The sequence below is a fragment of the Neophocaena asiaeorientalis genome, unplaced genomic scaffold (genome assembly GCF_003031525.2).
Source record: "Neophocaena asiaeorientalis asiaeorientalis breed wild unplaced genomic scaffold, Neophocaena_asiaeorientalis_V1.1 scaffold606, whole genome shotgun sequence".
In the NCBI taxonomy this organism is placed as follows: domain Eukaryota; kingdom Metazoa; phylum Chordata; class Mammalia; order Artiodactyla; family Phocoenidae; genus Neophocaena; species Neophocaena asiaeorientalis.
In genome coordinates, this window is record NW_020173687.1 from 11860657 (window position 1) to 11883018 (window position 22362).

General features: G+C 48.3%; 1 protein-coding gene across 1 annotated transcript; it reads right to left on the reverse strand.

Moving 5' to 3' along the window:
• Positions 1-322: 322 nt before the first annotated feature.
• On the reverse strand, positions 323-18600 carry LOC112403083 (somatomedin-B and thrombospondin type-1 domain-containing protein-like). Its single transcript, XM_024750409.1, has 5 exons — positions 18174-18600; positions 9589-9783; positions 7165-7243; positions 4315-4491; positions 323-737 (listed from the first exon to the last, which is right to left on the reverse strand). Exons 1-5 carry the CDS (start codon positions 18598-18600, stop codon positions 620-622), a joined length of 996 nt encoding a protein of 331 aa, XP_024606177.1. The 3' UTR covers positions 323-619.
• Positions 18601-22362: the final 3762 nt, after the last annotated feature.

Sequence of the window (22362 nt, forward strand, 5' to 3'; positions counted from 1 at the left end):
TCACTAGCTTTGTGTCCTGGGGCAAGTAAACCTCTCTGTGCCTCAGTTTCAGCCCATGTAAAATGGGGATAATAACTGCACCTAACTCAGGATCCAGTGAGTCAGTATGTGTAAAGGGCCAGGACAGGGCTTGGCACACTGTACCTACAGTACTTGTACCTTAATAAATGTTTGCTACTGTTATTTATTTTCATTTCTAGTTGTGATTTTTTTTTAAAAAAACATTTCCTATTTATACACATATATGTAAGTATAAGCTTCCTTTATAAAAAAATTTATTTAAGTAAAAAAAAAAAGGATGAGTGAGGTGGGGTGTCAAAAAGAAAAAGGTACAGGTAAGGAAAATAGGGCGAAATGGAGAAGGGTGTATTTAGGAGATGAAATTTGGGAAGCCCTGAACTAGAGGGAGATGGCAGTAAGGCTGTGACTCAGCTGGCACCCAGTGGAAACATAAAGCTATTTTCAGTGTCAGCATAAGGACAAGGCTTGTTCCTTCAGTCTCAAATGTGCAGGTTTCTCCCCACTCCCTCGTCCTGGAGGATCCCAAGCCCTGGGGGTTTCCCTGCCACCCAGGGAGGCTTTGGAAAGAAGGGCTCTGGACAGACGGGGGTCATCGCTGCTAGAGGAAGACGAGGCTGTGGACCTCGGGGCAGGAACAGTCCCGGAGCTGCCCAAGCCTCTCCCAGGTCCCTCGGCACCGGGGGTGGCCGGCTGCTTGCCACAGCGACAGCTGGTGCCTGCAAGACATGGGGCTGCTTCAGCGGCGTCATGACTCCCCTGGGCGCCAGGGATATTTGCTTTCGGGGGCCCCTTCTCCATGCAAAAATGTTTTAAATCAAAGTTTACAACTGCATTATAAAAAGATAAATACAATCCGGGCTGGAGTCAGTATCAGATCTTCATTACTATTACATCTTATTTCTTCCAATTTTAAGAGGATAAAATTAAAGCATTTTTGTGGAGCCTGAACATGTGTGGGCACTGGGCCCTGTGTCTGCTGTGCTGATGAAGAAGTTGGGCTGGCCGCAGAACTGCTGACCCTAGAGGCCACCCGGGGCAATCCAGACTTGGCTCTTAGGGTCTGGTGACACTAAGACATCCTTAACCTCCCTGCGCCCCCCTTTCCCTCCTGTTGGGAGGCAACAGAGTGGAGTGATTAAGAAAGGTTTTGGAATGTTGGGGTGGGGAGGTTCATGACCCAGCTGCTAGGAGCCTCTGACTCTTCAATGAATAACAGATAACTATAATCTCCACCCCTCTGAAGTGTTGGGAGGGTTTGATGAGATGCTGTGTGCAGAGAAAGTAAAAATGATCATGACAATAATAGCTAACCATTTCAGCAACAAGAATGAACGATCCAGTGCTACAAGGCAGCCACGTGCACGGACCTTGCAAACCGCATGTCGAGCAAAGGAAGTCGAATTCTAAAAGGTACATCCTGTGCCACTTTATATATGTGAAGTTTGGGGGGGGAAATTTAAACTGTAGTGTTTAGGGATCTGCACCGAGTTGCGTAAAGCTATAAAGAAAACTGTACAGTGGATTACCATAAAAGTCAGGATGGTGGTCTCCTCTGTGGGGAGGGGAGGGGCTGCGGTTGGGGGTGGGGCTGCGGGGCTAGCCAGGTTCTGTTCCTTGCCTGGGTGGTGACTACCCAGACGTGTCCTCTTTGCAAACATTTATTAACCTGTTCATATATGTTTTAGCCAATTCTCTGTAGGTATAATTCACATCTTTTAAAAATGCAAATAATGGCAATAATAACACACACAGATTGTCTTATGTGCCAGGCACTGTTCTAAGCTTCTAAGCACAGTGCCTCGCACCTAATAGGCACTTCAAAAACGATAGCATTTAAAGTTACCATTGTTACTGCCATCCTCAGTGTATAAAATGGAATGAATGTCCCTTGTCTCAACAGGGCTTGTGAGGCTTGAGTGGGAGCTCACATCTAAAGCACCCACTTGGTGCCCAGCACACAGTAGGTGCATGACTATAGCAGGTGTTCCTTCTGCTTGTCCCAAACTCAGAGACACTTCTCATGCTAAATAAACCGTCCTAAAATCCCAAAATGGCAGGCTAACCCTCCCCGGGGCTGGGCCCTTTGCATGCCCGCCCTCACCAGCTGCCCACGGAAAGAATCTGGCTGGCAGCTCGATCCTCCATCCTCACTTTGATCCTCCTCCTCTGCCCAGTCCTGCCTGGTGAGCTCATGCCCCCAATCAGACCTTCCGTCACCTGTTCTGTGAGCCTGGCCTGGCTGGGGTGGGAGCAGAGAAAGATGCCCCTGCCTGGCACAGACCTGGCTCTGCTTTCCATCTCTACCCATGCCTGGTAGAGGCAGCAGTCCCTGCGACCCTCATCTCAGCCTCACCAAAGTGCCATGTTCCTGGAGTATTTGCATCCAAAAAGAGAAGTTTGGGATTAATCAGAGTTTTAGGGCTAGAAAGGCTTATTCAAAGATGGATAAGTAAACTGAGGCTCTAATAAGTGAGCATCTAGTCCAAAGAATGAATCTCTAATGGTAGAATCTCAGGTCTAGGACGAGTAAGTGGTGGAGGGGAGAGGTTGGAGGAAGGTTGGTTGAGAGGGCCTCCCTATTGTCTGCCATTTATTTATTGGGCACCTACTATGTGCCGGGTTCATCACATTTATCACGTGTCATTTTCACAAAGTACATATATTATTATACCCATTTTATAGGTTAAACATGACAAGAGCAGCTTCCACTACTAAGCATCTATGAGGAGCCAGGTGCTGTGCAAAGGGCTCAGGATCCTTCCCACCATCTGAGTGGTGGGGACTGTCAGGGTAAGAAGGGTTTGCCCAGAGTCACATACCTAGTAAGGGCCAGAAGTGGGATTTGAACCCAGATCTGTGCAGTCCCAATGCCTCTCGTTCTGATACATCTGTCCCTAACACCCCAACAGGCACTGACATTCCCTGCTCTAGGTTTACAGTGAGCAGGGCTGCTCAATTTTAAAAGTCAGGAAACTCACATCCTTAGACATGGGAGAACTCCCTGGAGAGACCCCAGAGAGAGCTCTTGTTCCTACAGTCAAATAATCCCTGCATGCAAAAGCACAGTCAGTGGAAAACAGTCTAGACTTGTCTTTAGAGCTTGGCCGAGGAGTCTGAGCAATTTATGTTCAAAGCCTGTTTCTGCCACTTGCTAGGTGTGTGGCCTCGGGCACCTCTTTGCGAATCAGTCTCGTCATCCAGAAGGAGAGGATCCTGAAAGTATCCACTTTGGGCTCGTGGAACGTTTCAAGGGCATCCTGTGCGTCAATGTGTCCTCACCTCCTTCCACGCTTCCTCTTGCTCATTCCACACCAGCCTCAATGGTGGCACGCTCCCGCCTCAGGGCTTTTACACTTGCTGGTCCCTCTGCCTGGAATACCCTTCCCCCAAACCTCCACATGTCTACCTCCCTCATTTCCTTCCGAACTCTGTTCAAATGTCACCTCCTTAGTGTCACCTTCCTTAAAAAAAAAAAAAAAAATCCCCAGAACTTCCCTGATCCTGCTTACTTTCCCTAACACTTATCTCCCATCTGACAAATTACAGATTTACTTGCCTAATGTCTGCCTCCTCAGAGCAGAATGTGTCTCCATAAGAGAAGGACCACAGCTCCTTTGTTCACTGCATCTCCCCAGTACCCAAAACATTGTCTGGCACATGCTCAATGGTAAGTGCTCAACAAAAATGTACTGAATGAATGAATGAATATAGAGCTTAGAATAAGGCTTGGCACATAGTAGGCACTCAATAAACTTTAGCTACTATTGTAATGCTAAGTGCTTTCCAAGACATCTGCCCTTGTGGGAGGAGTCTAGGGGGATGATAACAGCCAAATCTGGGTCAAATCCTGTGTGACCTTGACTAAGTCACCATGCCTCTCTGAGCCTCTGTTGCCCCATCTATAAAGTGAGGGTAACCAAACTTGGCTTTTAAGGGAATTGTAAGGATTCAACAATGAAACCAGCTCCCTTTTCTTGAGTACTTTCTGGATGTCAGGAGCTATGCTAAGTCTTCAACTTGCACAATCTCACTTCACTTTCATCATTGCCCCATGAGGAGGTCCTCTTACTATCTGCATTTTCAGATAAGGAAATTGAGGTTCAGAGAGGTTATGAGATCGCCCAAGGTCACACAGCTGGAAATGGCAGCTCAGACACTGGGATCAGAACCCTCCTGCGCCCTGCCCTGGCCAGGAAACAGGCTCCCGCTGCCTGGGCACCTTCATCTCTCAGGCTGCAGAGGGGCCCCAGGCTCTCCAGTCGCACTTCCCCATGCCCGAGTCCCATGGCTTACCCTCCGGCCCCTCCACCATCCCCGTAGCAGCGCCGGCTCCTGGCATCCTGGGCAGGCCACTCACACCTCACACAAACTGTGTGGCCCTGGGTCAGATACCTTGTCCACTGGGCATGGGGCGCCCTCACCTGCTGGCAGCTCCCAGGAACGGGCCCCAGCCGGAACTGGACACAGTACCTGCAGCCACACAGGAAGACACCACCCCAAACACCTGTGAGCATTTATGGAGCACCTACTGTGTACCTAGCCCTATGCAGGCTCAGGTTGATACAATATCTCCCTGCTACAGAAGAAACCTTTTGGGCAACTCAATCTGCATCCATGAGACTTGGCTCCTGCTTTTTCAAGTTAACATCATTGAGGGCTTCCATGGGCCAGTTCTTCAAACACCTTATCCAAAAGATTATATCGTTTACTTCTCATCTCTCTCCCCCGCAGTAATGTCAGCTCCACAAAGGCAGGAATTTGTATCTGTTTTGTTCACTGTTGTGTCCAAGTCCTAGACTAGGACCTGGCTCGACAAAAATTTGCCGAATCATTTGATCCAATGGAATAGGGAAACCCTGCAAGGTAGATCTTGGCCCCAGCTCACAGGTTAGGAAACTGAGGAGCAGAAAGATAACTTGCCCAGAGTCACACAGCTAATAAGTGGTAGTGCCTAAAATGGAACCGCCTAACCCCAAAAGCCTCAATAAGCACTCCACCACATTTCGTAAAAGATCCTATTTTACGGAAAAGACTCACTGCAAGAATTATTTAAATAACTGTCCCATTCTGGAGTATCTGAATTAAGACCCAATTTGCTAAAATTTTACTTCGACCCAACTTTTTCTACAAGTAGTGGTAAATGGCACCCCCTGCTGCAAGAGATGCAGCTTGTCAAGGACCCCGGGAGGTTATTGTGTGGGGCTGTTGCCCCCTGGTGGCTGCAGCCTCTAGGAAGCCCAAGGAGTGGACAGTTTTCTTCCAGGAACAGCCCAAAGCCGGCCCAGAGCCCTTTCCTCTCAGCTGCCCCAGAACGCCTCAGGAACCTGTCCTTGCCAGAAGCCTGTGATAATTGGAATTTTCGCCTTCCCAACGTTCTTTCTCTTGCCCTTTTGGTGGTTTATTTGGGGAACTCTTGTCCTCACCCTATGTGGTCTTGGAGGGGCAATCAATCAGGATGCCTGGTCCTGGCTCCCCATACCTGCCCCTAGAGTGGACAGATGATTCAAACTGACCAATCAGAGGTCCCATCATCTGGGTCACAGTGACTGGTTCAGGGATGGGCCTAGGATCCAAGCAGGACCAATCAACCTCCTCCAGAAATTACACAATGAGACTGGGAGGAAGGACCCCGTCAGCTGGGGCTGCTAAGCTGGGAGGATGTGGGGCTGCTCATGGGCATCTTGGCTACTACAGGGAGAGAGACTGCTTGAGAATGAAGCCAGTATATGAAGGCAGAAAGGGGAGAGGGAGTCCTGATAATATTTGACCTCTTGGCTCCAGTTCATGCTTGAAGTAATATTATTTCAAAACTTCCCTCTCAGTTATAGGAACCAATAATTCTCCTTTTCACCTGAGCCAGTTTGAGCTGAGTTTCTGTGCCTTGCAGTGAAAGGAATCCTAACAAATAGAGCTCTCCTCTCCATCTCCCTTAGCACTGCCTTAGTTCAGACCTTATTCTTTCAATTAATATTTGCTGAGTATCTGTCATGTGCCAGGCACTGTCCTAGACGCTTGACCTCATCACCACCATCAGCCACACACTGACTCCAGTCCCTGAAATCCACCCTTCAAAGGCACAGGGCTACCACCCTGGTCCAAACCACCTTCCTTTCTCATGTGGACCATTGCTGTAGGCCCCGCATTGGTCTCCCTGGTTCCCTCCTTGCCTCTCTACGATCCATTCTCCAAATAGTATCCAAAGGGACCCTGTGAAAACCTAAGTCAGATCCTGTCATTCCTCTGCCCAAAACCCTCCCATGACTCCATCTCATGCAGAGAAAGTACCCAACTTCCCACCACAGCCTATAGACCCTGTGTGATCTGACCACCCCCCTCCCCCCAATATATCATATTTCCTACTCTCTCTCACTCTCCCTGAATTCCAGCCTGAACTACTTGCCAATCCCTGAACACCGGGCATGTCCTGCCTCAGGACTTTTGCACTTGCTAGTCCCTCTGCCAATCATGCTCTTCCCCCAGATAACCTCTTCAATATCTTAGTTCCTCTAAACAAGGATGTCCCTGGCACACCCACCCTCTTCCCTGCTTCATTTTTCTCCATAGCACTTAGCACCATTTGACAGGCTATATGTTTGTTTATTGTCTGCCTCCTGTGAGGCAGACTCCATGAGGACAAGTATTTCTGTCCTTTTCTCTTCCTTGCTGTAGACCCAAGGCCTAACGCATATAAACAACATAAACATACCTGTCGTATAAACAATAAACACTGAGTGAATGAGTAAGTGAATGAAGCTGAATAGAGACCAGGCATTAAGGACTCAAAGTTCATGTTCATGGGTTTACAAATGTAACAGGACAAGAAATGGGGAGATGTTAAAGGAAGAGAGAGGGCTTCCCTGGTGGTGCAGTGGCTGAGAGTCCGCCTGCCAGTGCAGGGGACGCGGGTTCGTGCCCCGGTCCAGGAAGGTCCCACATGCCACGGAGCGGCTGGGCCCGTGAGCCATGGCCGCTGGGCCTGTGCGTCCAGAGCCTGTGCTCCGCAACGGGAGAGGCCACAACAGTGAGAGGCCCATGTACCGCAAAAAAAAAAAAAAAGGAAGAGAGAAACATGATGAAAGTCTAATCCAAGGAAAAATGTTCACAAATCTGAGTTTGACTTTGGGTTCATTTGCTTCCACTTACCCTATTGTCTCCTGCTTCTTGGGGACACCTCGTTTTTCTCGTTCTTTCCCGTAGCTGCCTGTGGTTATCAGAGCAGGGACTGTGGGCCAAGGAGAAAACAGAGTCAGGTAGCCCAGCACCACTGCCCCCAAGGCTATGACACCACAGGAAGCACGATTAGGTATTCCTGGTGTCAGAGTCACGTCTGTGGTAGCCCTAAGGAGACTGTGGGGTCTTGTAACTGGGTAGATAGTCCCCACAAGTACCCCTTATGCAGTGATGGAGGCAGGATCATATTATCTCTTAGATTCAGGGCCTAGCACAATGGGTTGTATAGTGAGTCCCAATAAAAAGTTCTTCAAATGAATGGTTTTGATGAATGAATAAGTGAGTGAGTGAGAAAAAAAGAGATGAGTTGATAACTGAATGGATGGATGGGTGGCTGAAATGATATAAGAAAGGAAGAATGGATGGGTGATGAGTAAATGGGAAGATGGGAGGATGGAAAAAAGGAGAGACAGAGATGATAGAAGAGATGATGAATGGAAAGAAGGATGGATGAAGACATGATAGGTCGATGGACAGATGAAGGGATAAAAGAACCAGACGGATAGATGAATGAATAGGTGGGAAAATGTAAGGATGGAAAAAAAGGGGGACAGAGGTATGGACAGATAAATGAATTAATAAAATTATCTTGTTGGGCCAACTTCCAAGCCTCTTCCTTCCTGGAGCAGACAGAGGAGAACACAGAGGAGAATTGAGGGTCAGTCCATGAGAGGTTGGTGATTCCTTAGGGGGAAAAAGAGCCCAAAGACGTCCCTACCCCTGCCCATTCTGAGTGATGGGGCTGAATCAAAGATACGGTGTTGAACTAATTAATGCTTGTGATCGAGAGAAGGTAACACACTTAATACACAACTTCCCTTTTCTCTTCTCTTCCAACATCCAGTGCTGCTTTTGGTGTAGGCTAGAGCAGCGAGGAGAGCCCCAGAGAAGCCCAGATTCTGGTTCCAGCTCCCCCTCTTACAGCTCAGCGATCTTGGTCCTTTCAGAGCCTCAGTCTCCTCATCAGCAAAATGAGTATAATACTAGGGCTTCCCTGGTGGCGCAGTGGTTGAGAGTCCGCCTGCCGATGCAGGGGACGCGGGTTCGTGCCCCGGTCCGGGAAGATCCCACATGCCGCGGAGCGGCTGGGCCCGCAAGCAATGGCCGCTGAGCCTGCGCGTCCGGAGCCTGTGCTCCGCAACGGGAGAGGCTACAACAGTGAGAGGCCCGCGTACCGCAAAAAAAAAAAAAAAAAAGAGTGTAATACTAGAACCTATATCATACGGTTATTGTCAGCGTTGAATAAAATGATGCACGATGAACCATGTATCTTGGGCAGGTGTTGTGCCTCCCTGAGCCTTGGTTTCCCCTTCTGTAAAATGCATAGTAACACTGGCCTCACAGAGTCAAGTAATGTGGCCAAGTGCACGGCAGATAGTAGGGGCAGTAGTAGGGGCAGTCAGGAAAATCTTCCTGGAGAAAACTGACATCTACACAGGAAGCGATGAACCAGGCAAGTTAGATGTGGGTGGCAAAGGAAAGGGAGGAGGATTTCAGGCAGAGGAAATGACATTCCCTCTTTCATCACCCCACTGCCACCATCCTGGTCCAGACACCTTCCTCTCTTGCCTGCACCACTGCAGTCACCTCTTCCCTGGCCTCCCCGCTGCCCTCTGACCCCTTTCAGTCTCCTGTCCCCACAGTGAACAGAATGATCCTTTAAAATGTAGACAGAAGAAGGAAGGTGAGGTCACAGGAGGTAAGAGCCAGAGCACTTGAGCTTGTAGACCATGATGATGAGTTTGGGCTTCACGAGGGTGCGGGATACCTATTGGAGAATTTAAAACAGGAGGGTGACACTACGGTAAGGTTTGGTGAAACGAAGAACATGTGCTGAAACTAAGGGGAAAGAGGCCTTTTCTTCAAGCTGCTAGGCTGGTTGCAGGGAAGCCTAGAGCTATCAAAGACCATTACAGGGGGAATGCCTACCTGAGAATGAGGCCAACTCATTAGAAAACAGAGCTGAGAGATGGAAATAGGTTCCTGGCAACATTGCCTGAGCTCCTAGATCCAGCCATGCCTGAACGCAGACCCTGAGATGTTAGTTACATGAGCCACACATTTTTGCTCACGTCAGTTTAAAATGGGTTTCCTGTCATCTTCATTTAAACAAAGCCCTGACTGATTCACAATGGGAGATGAGTAGAAAGAAGACATCGAGATGCCCAGAGGAAGTCAGAGCTTCTTACCTCATTCAGAGGGTGAGGAGGGGGATGAAGGAAAAGGAAGACAAAGTCCCACCCTAAACTCAGACCCCACACAGAAACTTATGGAGGGCCCTGCGGTCCAGCCAGCCTCTTCCCTCTGACAGCCACCCCCAAGGCCACCCCAACTCACGCAAGGACTGTTGGCACTCCACACCCTGGTGGCTCCAGTACTCCACGCAGCCAGCCCGCTCTTCCAGTGGGGGGCAGGGAGCACCCCCGTTCCTTGGCTCCTGCAGGACATGCCTTTGGCGGAGACGGTAAGAGACCTGGCAGGGCTTGACACAGCGACTCCAGCCGCTCCACTCTGCCACGACGCAGGAGACCGCTGGAAGAGAAGGTGGCGTCTCCAAGGACAACTGCTATGGAATTTGGGCAGCGGCCACGTCTTGTCCACCTTCCCCACAAGCCGAAGCCCCCAAAACACCACAGTGAGCACCAGAACTTCTGCAAACCTGAATCCACGTGTGCCTTAAAAGTTTCTCTATGACAAATTTGTATACGTCTACCTAAACTTAGAATTCCACATTCTATTTACCCATCATCCTGTTGGCGATCATTCCAGTGGTTTCCATCACCCATTCCTCCAATTAACATTTCCTAGGCACTTATGGCAACCGATTTCACCTCCCTGTGCCTCAGTTTCTTCCCCTGTCAAATGGGTATAAGAATAGCGTTCACCTGATAGTGTGGCCTTGAGGATTCAACCAGATGTGACGTATAAAGCGTTCAACTCCTGGCACACAGCAAGTGCTCAGTAAACACTAGCTGTTCCTCTGCAGCCGTGAAGCGAACCATGACTACACTAGCAACAACGTGGATGGAAAGAAGTCTCTTGCAGAAGCTATTTCTGGTGTGACACTATTTAGATACAGTCTTAAAAATGAAAGAGTGCTATATAGTGTTTAAGAATTCATATAGGTAATATACATTACATATATATGATACTATATATGTATATATCACATATATATGATATTGTATTGATATACATACCTAAGTATATATATGTCAATCTTCACTATTCACAGATTTGGTATTTGTGAATTCACCTATTTGCTAAAAATTGATTTGTAACCCCCGAACCAATATTTGAGGTGCTTTTGTAGTCATGCACAGACATACGCAGAACAGCAAAAATTCGGAGTCACCCAACATGCACATTTGCAGCTGAGGTCAAACGAGGCCATGATCTGCCTTCTTGGATGGAGCCAGTGGCTGTGTGATGCAGTTCAAGGAGCTCCAGCTCTGGGACCAGGAGGACGGGCTTTGAATTCCAGCTCTGACATCTGTTAGTGGGGCAGTCTTGGCCAGTCACCTAACACCTCTGAATCTTGTTCTTCCCTTTTTTAAAAGAGAATCTATGAGAATGAGTTGTTTTTAGGATTTAAGATTATAATCTGTGTGAGATAGGTGTGTACATATTTCCCCTAGGAGCAACGGTTCAGTACTTGTCAATTCAGTGTTCATGGGGATTTTATAGACTATAACTACCATCCATCATGAGAACTGACTGTATATATTTTATATACATTGAATATATATATGTGTGTGTATGTATATATATACACACACACACACACACACACACACACACACACACACACACCCCACACACACACACCCCTCCGCAGGAATTATAAATACCAAACTCAGCATAGCAGTTACCTCTGAGGAGAAAGGACAGGAATGCAGAAGCTCCAGTGGTATTCATCTAGGCTTATTTCTTAGCTTTTCATGAGGGTTTATTATATTGTTCTCTCCACATTGGGCTAGGTCTGAAATATTTCACCATAAAAAAAGAAGGAAGTTGCTGGGCATCCATGTCCATGAGATGCTCCCTGTGCTACCACAGTCAGGGGCCCAGTGAGTAGGTATTTTCTGATGATGTGGCCTTTGAGACCTTCAGCTTCTTCACCCAAGTCCACAGTCCCAGACCAGGACTGGGCCAAACCAGACAGGGAAGGCCATCTGGCCAAAACGTGGGATCTTCAGACTTTCCCCAGGGAGAGAATTTCTTGACAAAAAATTGTCAAGCCATGGACTTCCCTGGTGGTCCAGTGGGTAAGACTGCATTCGGAGCATGCAGGCAGCCCAGGTTTGATCCCTGGTCGGGGACTAGATCCCGCATGCATGCCGCAACTAAGTCCGCATGCTGCAACTAAGAGCTCTCATGCCACAACTAGAAGATCCCGCGTGCCACAACTAAGACCCAGTGCAGCCAAACTAACTAACTAAATATTTAAAAAAGAAAAAAAAAAAGAAATTGTCAAGCGTTTCTTGACAGGCCTTGACAGTCACTCTCTCTCTCTCTCTCTCTCTCTCTCTCTCTCTCTCTCTCTCACACACACACACACACACACACACACACACACACACACACACAGACACTTGTGAACACACAGGGCACTACTGCTGTCAGAATTAGTTCACTCATTCCACAAACATTTACCAAGCATCTCCTGTGAGTTGGGCACTGTCCTAGGTGCTGGAGACACCGTGGGGAACAAGAAAGACCAGGTCTGTCCTCATGACAAACATTCACCAGCTATGAGACATATCCTAGTTCAGCAACTTGAAAATGCGAAGAAAAAAAAAGTGTACATTCTTGAACTGAGGGAAGGAGGTGATTGTGTTGTAAACACAGACAGTGTTGCTTCTGGCACCTCAGGAAGTCACATACTCCTTGCATGGCTCTCAACTCTGAGCAGAGTTGAAATGCTCAGGGGAAGGAGGGAAGGAGGAAATAAAGTACAACAGCTGAACAATCATCTATTGCTTTCAACACCCACCTAATAACGATGTCAATTATGTCACTGCTGCTGGACCAGGCAGGTCAAGTCCCGGACTTCATGTAATCCTCACAACAACTTCAGGGTCCTTCTTTGTGCCCTCTGCCCCGCAGGGAAGCCTGTGCATCAGAGAGGCCCCCTGGCCAGTGACTGAGTTTAGCCAGTGAGGCACCCATGGGGAGGAGACGTGCAGCCCAGGTGTTTATTGCTCCTCCACCCACCTTACCCTCAGTCCTGTATGGAGGGGCCCCTCAGCCATGGATCCTGCCCTCACCAAGCTCCTATAACACCACTCCCCCCTGCCCACACCACAACGAATGGAACCCTTGTCAAATTATGTTCCATTCAACTCTTCTGGGCGTACCGCCTGTCACTCGCCAGAACCCCAACTCCTACATATATATATATATATATATGTATGTATTTGCGCTATTGTCAAATCCATCTCACAGAAGAGGCAAGTGGAGCTTAAGGAGACTGAAAGTCTAAGTCAAGACAAGACGCTGGAGTCACACAAGCTTGGATTCCAGCTATAGTCTCACAGAATTGGTGCAATGACAGATGTGCAGCACTAGGAAGATAGAAAACACTCAATACAACAGGGGACTCTGCATTTATTCAACAACTATTTGGGGCCTACTATATGCCAAGCACTGGCCCGGGTGCCGGGAACACAGAGGAGCAAAGCAGAAAAAGTGCCTGCCCTGGAGGGGCTGACATTCAGTAGGGGAAACAGACAAGAAACAATACAATATATGAGGTAATTTCAACTAGCAACCCATGCTCTGAGAAAATCCAAAGAAGGATAAGAGTGGCAGGTGCAGGGCGACAAGAAACTGTTTTAGATAGAGGGGTCAAGGGGGGCCTCCATGACAGAGGTCATCTGAGGAGGTAAGGGAGGGAGCTGTGTAGGTATCTGAGGGGAGATGTTCCAGGCAGAGGGAACAGGCAGTGCAAAGGGCCTGAGGCAGAGTCCTGGTTAGATGCTGGAGGGACAGTGAGGAGGCCAGTGTGGCTAGAGCATGAAAAGCAGGAAGGAAAGTGGCAGGAAGTGATGTCAGACAGGCGGGCAGTGATAGCATACAGGGCCTTGATGACTGTTGTAAGGAACTTGGACTTTATTCAAAGCATGAAGAAAAGCCACTGCCAAGTTCTGAGCAGAGGAGTGACATTATCACTATTAAGGTTTTAATAGGATGTCTCTAGCTGCCGGATGGGGGTCAGGGCAGAATCAGGGAAACCAATAAAACAGCTACTGCAGTTGTCCAGGTGAGAGAGTATAATCTACAATAGAAAAATCTGCTAGTGGGGACATCTCTGGTGGCGCAGTGGTTAAGACTCCGTGCTCCCAATGCAGGGGGCCTGGGTTCGATCCATGGTCAAGGAACTAGATCCCACATGCATGCTGCAACTAAGCAGCCCACCTGCTGCAACTAAGGAGCTAGCAAGCCACAACTAAGACCAGGTGCAACCTGCTCTTAATATTAAATAATTAATATTATTTAATATTAATAAATAAATATTTTTTTAAAAGAAAAGAAAAAAATCTACTAGAAAAAGTGAGTTTAGTGTCAGTGTTCACAGAGTGGCTGGACAACTGACAAGGAGATTGCAGCCCAGATCCAGGCACTGGCTGGGCAGCCGGACCAAGGGAATGTGATTATTCATATCTTGTCAGCCTCCTCAACTAGAATGTCAGCTCTGTGGAGGCAGGGGCCTTGTTCCCTGCTGAATTCCAGGACCAAACACAGTGCCTGACACATAGGGACCCAGTAAATAAAGAGTCAGTGAATTCTGAATGAGCAAACTGTGCCTTAACGACCACAAAGGAAATGTGACCGCAAGTTGGCATTCCAGAAAGGTACCACCAGGTGGCAGTGTTTCTCAAAACAAAGGCCATCCCACGTTTTTCTGAGTAAAGGAGAAATTCTAGCTTATCAGTGCAGCTGAAAAAGAGGGAGATGCGAGGAGCTTTTAAGGTTGCTCTTCCAGCCCTGGAGACCCAGATAACATCATGTCAGCAGAGCCTGCTGGAGCCAGGCTGAATTTCCCACAGTCCCCTTGGATCCCTCTGCCCTGCCGCCAACAGGCCCAGGCTCAGCAGGAAATGCCTTTCTGGACAATTCAAACCCGACCTTTTTCTCTGAACCTCACTGCCCAGCCCCCTGACTGTCCATCCTCCTCACTGTCTAGCAAAAGGATTTTTCTGGAATGCAGTTCTGACCTGTCACCTGAAATCCTTTACTGGTTTCCATCTCCTGTTGAGGTGTTTTCACAAAAGGTCTTTTGTAAACACTAGCGCTAAAAATGTGTTTCCCCAGTGCATCCACAATCACCCCCTGCCTCCTCTTCCTCCTGTTTGATGTCTCAGCACACTTTTACTTCGAGTTCCCTGAAATGCAGGGGCCGCTACAGCTGGAAGTGGGCAGCTGTCATTTCTGCCCTCCCAGACTCCTTACCCCTATCTTCTGGTAACACCGCCTCGGTTTTCTTTTGAGGAAGCAACCCTCCCCACTCTCAGTCCACATAGTTTGGGTAGGGCTGACCTCACCTTCTCAATCCTGGGATTGGGTACATATGTGACCCAGACATGACCAGTTGACATATTCCTTCTCCCTAGACTCAGTGATTTATTGGATCGTGGATGAGCATGCAACCCAAACTGGGCCTATGAGAACCATCCCTAGGAGTTTGGCTGGAGTAACTAGGTAAAGGATCTCTCATTCCACTAGGGACACCAGTTTGGAGCTACTAGGTACTGTCTTTATCAACACTCGGTGACAGCATGCCTGAGATTGAAACTAACACAAGCAGAGCTGAGAGGTGGAAAGAGAGTCCCGATGACATCCTTGGAGTCCCTGGATCCAGCCATGCCTGAAGTCAGAATCCATGGATTGTTTTTCAGTTACCTGTCCCAATACATCCCCTTATTAGCTTAAGTAATACGAGTTGTGTCAAAACCCTCAGAGTACTGACTAGCACAATGAACACATAAGTGCATAAGTAGGGACTTTGATCCCTACAGGGTTGAAGTAAGAATTAAGGAGCATAAAATACTTGAAAACATTCAGTAAGGAACTTGAAAAACATGAAGTAATGGTGTCCATCCTTTAAGGTTTTACTAGCCGCTCCAGACCCACCCTCTTCCTGACCCCACCCCATCCTCACCAATCATTTCCAAGCCTCCGCTTGCTCTAACTGAGCAAGCCAACCTGTCGCCCATAAATAGAATATAAGCTTGAGGGGGACCAGAGTCCCATCTTTCTGGCCCCCACTGGTCCCAGCTGAGCTGGGCACATAGCAGGAGGCCAGCAATGTAATTGAACTGAAGGTGGGCAAGGTCAAGGGCTCCTGTTTCACCTGAGGGCTCGAGCTTCCCTCCTGCGACAGGCTTAAGTCCTCCCACCCTCAAGCAACCATATGGTATTATGATCTGGAGCCAGACTGCTGGCGTTCAAATCCTAGATTTACTGCTTAATAGCTGGGCAAGTCAGAGTAGCTCGCTACCTCTCCATGTCTCCGTGCCTCATCTGTAAAATGGGCGTGATAACACTATCTATTCCATCGGGCTGTTATGAGGCTTAAAGAAGACAATTTATTTAAAGCACCTAAAACAGTACCTCCCCAGCAGGTAATAAGTACTCAGTAAATGTTAGTGGTTTGTTTGTTTTTTGTGGTACGCGGACCTCTCACTGCTGTGGCCTCTCCCGCTGCGGAGCACAGGCTCCAGACGCGCAGGCTCAGCGGCCATGGCTCACGGGCCCAGCCGCCCTGTGGCATATGGGATCCTCCCAGACCGGGGCACGAACCCGGTCCCCTGCATCGGCAGGCAGACTCTCAACCACTGCGCCACCAGGGAAGCCCTGTTTGTTTGTTTTTAAGCTGTCCTCAACACCTCCCTCTACCACAATCAATTCCTGAAGGTAGTCAACTTTATCGCCTAAATCACTCATGAAAAAACATATCTTGCCTCCTAACTGGTCCCCATGTCCCCTTCTGCTCTGCTCCCCTGGGAGGTGGAAAAGTGAACTTTTCCCAGGTCTATTCATAAGACCTCAGCTCTGCCCAGCCTAGACAAGGGGGCAGATCCTAGACCTACTGCCTTTTTGACATCTTCCCAAAGGAGCAAAACAAAGAGGTGGGCAAAGCTTTGAGGCTGCTGGGCCCACCAGCCCAAGCTCTTTATGTAACGGGAACCCCCGGGGAGCTGATAACATCGTGTGATTCTGTCAGCGTGGATCAAACCGTGGGAAAGTATCACTGATCCCTCTGCCTGGTTCCCTTCCTGGGTCCCCACTCCTGCCGTGTGACAGGGAAGCCCCTGTGGGTGCAGCTGAACTGAGAACCTCAGCCCTACACTCTTGATGGCCACACGGCTGCATGCAGTCTCTGCACAGAAGCAGATGAGTACAAAAGCATTCCCAAGATAGTCCTTCTGCAAGTTTAATCTGGGGGAGTCTCATTTGCTATGATTTGGGAAGACAGCACATCCAAAATTACTTTTTCATCTCTGCTACCTGAATTTCCACCATTTGCCACTCAAAGTTGTGAGGAGCAGCAAGGGGCTAGAAGAAAGGGGATCGCCAGGTCCAAATCCTACTGGATCACCTTGGCTGGCCAAAGCCCGCTCCTCTCTGAGCCACGCTCTTCCCATCTGCTGAGTAGGGACATTATTAAAGACCAGAGCCCCAGAGTGCTGTGAGACAGTAATCGGGTTGGATGAGAGACCCAGCCCACAGAGTAGGTTGGTGATCAATAAATGTTGGATCCCTTCAATTTTGAATTGTTTTAAAGCTGCCTTCATTTAAATATAAGTTCCTGATATCTCCAGGTAGAGGGCTCCAATCAATCACTCTTCTCCCTGACAAAGGAAAGTTAGATCATATCCGCTTGACAAGGTGACAGGATTTAGATTTTTGTGTCCAATGGGTGTGAAAAGGTTATTCCTGGAATTTAAAAAGGATGGAGTCCTCCCCACTGGGGGCTCAACAAAAGTGGACCCTAATTTCAACGCCTGGTGGATACCACTCTGGCAGGGGTCTCTAGAGGGAATGACCTAGACCCTGGTTCGGTGGCCACGGCCGGCACTAGGACCAGTGCCCGGACTTTACTTGCCCAGGGATCAGTACATCCCATCCCAACCCCCTCACATGTTCCACACACACACCCAGTTCTTCCGCCCCTCCCCGGACCACCCAGCCCGTTTCCTCTCTCGGCTCTCAGCGTCCCTCCACTCCAAACCCTCTCCAGGCTTCAGCCTTTCTCTCGGCTTCTCAACACCCCCTCCATCTGCCTTGTGACCTCCCTGCCCGCGATGTGGTGCGTGATCCCACTCGCAGTCCCTATGCCCCACGCCCTTCCGCCAGCTAAGGTTGCCAGATAAAATACAGGACGGCCAGTTAGATTTGAATTTCAGAAAAATAATAAGTTTTAATATAAGTATGGCCTGTGCAATATTGAGGACATACGTACACTTTAAAAGTATTTGTTATTTAACTGAAATTTAAGTTTAACTGGGCATCTTGGATTTTTATTTGCTAAATCTGGCACCCAAGCGCCCTCTGCGCCTTCGCAACCCCTCCACGCCTCACGAGCCCTGATGATCGCATACGCCCCCTCCTCCCTCTTACCCCTTCCAGCCGCGTGCACCCTCCTTAGCGAGTGCGCCCCCTGCTCTCTCTTGCCCGCTCCTCTCTTGCACCCCTCAGTGCCCGCACGAGCCTATTTCTGTTGGGGCCCCCGCGTCCCTCACCCGAGCTCCTGGCTTGCGCGCCTCTTCCACGAGCCCTCCATCCTCGCAAAAAATCTCGCCCGCTCTCCTCCCAAACGCCCCTCTATTCTCCTCGCATCCGTCTCCATTCCGCCCCCTCCCCCAGACTCGCGCAGCGGCGTCCATGCCCGCCCGAGCATCTTTCTCCGCGCGCACCTTTCCAGCCCCACTCTTCGCCTGGTGTCCTGAGCGTCCCCGTCCCCCTTGCTCTTGCGCCCCTCCAGGTCCAGAACCCCCTCCGAGGGCGGCTTCCTCTCTTCCTTGTACCGTCGCACCCCGGTACCCTGCTCCCCTCCGCGCTGGGAGCTCCGCCCATGCCACGTGCTCCCGGGGGCGCACCTGGGCAGGCCCGCGCGTAGTCGGGGCAGCAGTCCCGGACCTCTCTGCACGCCTGATCGCAGAAGCAGCGAGGGGGCCCGCGGGCCGCGCAGGTCGGGTCACGGCCCGGGCAGCAGCGGCCCAGCGCGGCGCAGCCCTGCCGGGACCAGAGCGTGCCCGACGGTCCCCGTGCCCAGGACACCGCGGCCACGGCGGTCAGAGCGAGCGCCAGCGGCAGGATCGGCGCCGCGCCGCGCGGGGCCATAGCCGGGCTCAGGCTGGGGACCGCAGGCCGACCGGGACCGACCCTAAGCGGCCCGCCCCATTGTGGGGCGGAGGCTCCTGGCCCGACCCCTCCCCAGACCCACCTCCTACCTGTCACGGAACTGTTATCCACCCCCATTCGTCCTATAAAAACTTTGCGCGGCTTGAGGCGGTGAAATATCAAGATAATAGTAATAATAACCGCAGCAACTTTGCAGCGTATCCCATTGCCCCCAGGTTCCAGGGAGTTAGAAGCGACACAGCGCTTCATCAAAACAATGCATTATAATAGATAACAATAGTGTATTGTTATAGCACTAATAACAGTAATAGCCGCTATGCCATAATTATAAGAGCAACAATAGCTGCCAATATTATTTAAATAGTAATAACGGGCATAATAATTGCCAGGTAAGCAGCTTGAGAGCCAGGCTGTGTACCAGGCCCTTTGTGTATCGTCAGTATTGCCCGAGTCCCTTGGATACACCTTCCTTTTTTGCTATATTCCTACCACTTTAACTATCATTTCCTGAATATTTATCCTTAAGTTGACCCATTTTTAAAATTTTTAAATGATTTATTTGTTACAAACCTGTATCACTCAAGAGGATGAGAAGAGGGACTTCCCTGGTGGTCCACTGGTTAAGAATCCGCCTTCCAATGCAGGGGACGTGGGTTCGACCCCTGGTGGGGGAACTAACATCCCACATGCTTGGGGCAGCTAAGTCCACGTGCCACAACTACTGACCTCTGGTGCCTCACTGAGGCAGCCTGTGTGCCGCAAACTACAGAGCCCACACGCCCTGGAGCCTGTGCCACCACATCTAGAGAAGAGAAAATCTGCACGCCACCACTAGAGAGAAGCCCACACACCACAAAGAAAAATCTTGTGTGCTGCAACTAAGACCCGACGCAGCCAAAAACAAAAAAGGAAAATAAAATAAATAAGTAAAAGAAAAGTATAATAAAAAAAAGAGGATGAGAAGACAAGCCACAGGCTGGGAGAAAATATTTGCAAAAGACACATCTGAAAATGGACTATTAGCCAAAACATGCAAAGAACTCTCAAAACTCAACAAGAAAACGAACAATTGGGTTAAAAATGAGCCAAAGACCTAAACAGCCACGCACCAAAGAAGAAATACAGATGGCAAAGAAGCATATGAAGAGATGCTCCACATCATGTCATTAGGGAAATGCAAATAAAACTATGAGCTACCACTACACACCTGTTAGAATGGCCAATATCTGGAACACTGACAACACCAAATGCTGGTGAAGATGTGGAGCAAAAGGAACTCTCGTACATTGCTGATGGGAATGCAAAATGGTACAGCCGCTATGGAAGACAGTTTAGCAGTTTCTTACAAGACTAAATACACTCTTACAACGCAAGCCAGCAATCGTGCTTCTTGGTATTTACCCAAATGAGTTGAAAACTTATGTCCATACAGAAACCTGCACATGGATGTTTATAGCAGCTTTATCCATAATTGCCAAAACTTGGAAGCAACCAAGATGTCCCTCAGTGAGTGAATGGATAAACTGTGGTACATCCAGACAATGGAATATAAATCACCGCTAAAAAGAAATGAACTATCAAGCCATGAAAACACACGGAAGAAACTTAAATGCATATTACTAAGTGAAAGAAGTCAATCTGAAAAGACTACATACTGTATGATTCCGACTATATGACATTCTGGAAAAGGCAAAACCATGGAGACAGTAAAAAGATCAGTGTTGCCAGGGATTAAGGAGGAAAGAGGGCTGAATAGGTGGAGCACAGAGAATTTTTAGTAGAGTGAAAATACCGTGTATGGTACCATACTGATGGGTATATGTTATTATACATTTGTCCAAACCCATAGAACTTACAACACCAAGGGCGAACCGTAGCATAGACCATGGGCTGTGGGTGATAAGATTGTGTGGATGTAGCTTCAATTTATCGCAACAAACGGATCACTCTGGTGGGGGATGTTGATGGGGGAGGGGCTGAGCAGGGGTGGGGAGCAGAGAGTTTATGAGAACTCTGTACTTTCTGCTCAATTTGACTGTGTCTAAAACCGCTCTTAAAAATAAAGTCTATTTAAAAAGAAAACATATCACTACCATAAGTGGAAAGCCGATAATATTTTTTTCCATAAATAGAATGAGAAGGAAGGAAGGTTGGAAAGAGAGAGGACGTGTAAGACAGAGGATACTGTAAGTGCGCTAAATCCTCATTTATTGGAGCAAAACTCAATAGATAATGTCTAAAGCTGATAAATCAACAAATGTCCACATGAGTACTTTATTTAGGTCTATGGAAATAACAACGAGAAGAAATAGCTACAAGGGCGAGACACAGTTGCCATGCCAACTAAGAATGTGAAGATAGTCAAACTTCCTAATAAGACATTTCAAATGTAAAAGTACAGAGATACCATTTCTTACCAAATAGGGAAAATCAAAAATGTTGATTTCTCTTTGAATAGAATTGGGGAGGGTATGGAGAAAGGATATTGAGTATGAAGTTGGTGGACAAGTACATCAGCACAGTCTCTTTGGAAGACAGTCCATCAATATCTATCAAAATTAACAAAAGTGTGTATCTTTGGACTCAGGAATCCTTACAGGTAGAGGCATGTGTGCAGGAAAATGAGAGTACAAGGTTCTTTGCTGCTTCACTATAATATCATAAAGTTGCCATCAGGCTTCCCTGGTGGCGCAGTGGTTGAGAGCCCGCCTGCCGATGCAGGGGACGTGGGTTCGTGCCCCGGTCCAGGAAGATCCCGCATGCCGCGGAGCGGCTGGGCCCGTGAGCCATGGCCGCTGAGCCTGCGCGTCCGGAGCCTGTGCTCTGCAATGGGAGAGGCCACAACAGTGAGAGGCCCGCGTACCAAAAAAAAAAAAAAGTTGCCATCAACCTCACTGTCCCTCATAGGGGCTGGTTAATATCCCTACAATGGGATATTATGCAGTCTCCTAAAATAACAAAGCACTTGTTTATGTACTGATACAGAAGATCTTGGAGATACATTATTAGGTGAAAAAGCAAGGTGTGTGACAGTGTTTGTAGCCTGTTACCATCTCTGCTTTATTTTAAAGAATATTTATATCATATGCTGACATATGCATAGCATATCTCTGTAAGGAGATGTACTAAACTGGTAGGAGTAATTGCTTTTGGAGAGAGGAGCTGCTGTGTGGTACCTTTTGAAATTTTCACATCATGCCCATATTACCTATTCAAATAAATGTGAAAAAAGAAAAAAAAGTTAAGTGATTGCCCCTAGAGAACTGAATAGGGTATGGGAAGGGTAGAATGGGATGGTGGCTTTTAATTACATATATATAATAAAATATATATTATATGTATGTAACAATATTACATATATATAAAATATTGATTTACAAATGCTTTAACTACCAAGAAAAAAGAAAGAAAGGAAAAAAGAAGAAAGAGATACAGAAACAGAGAAAGGTGGTCTCTATTGATGTAAGGGTCAGTTGGGGGCAGGCAACCACTCCTGACCATGGCATGTCCCCTTGACAAGGACCAGGGGCTTCCTGTAGTTTCCAGCCTCCTTTATCTGGTTTCTTTCTGTCCTGCCAGGTTTGAAGCATCCAAGTAACTGGTGACCCAGTTCCCAGAAAATCTCCCTTGTTGTCCTTTTGTAAGGGCCCTGGGGGCTGTGGGATTCTTGGCAGATGCCACATCTGTGGACACAAAGAGAAGCTTATTCTCCTCTTAGCAGGGAGGGGGGACCCATCAGAA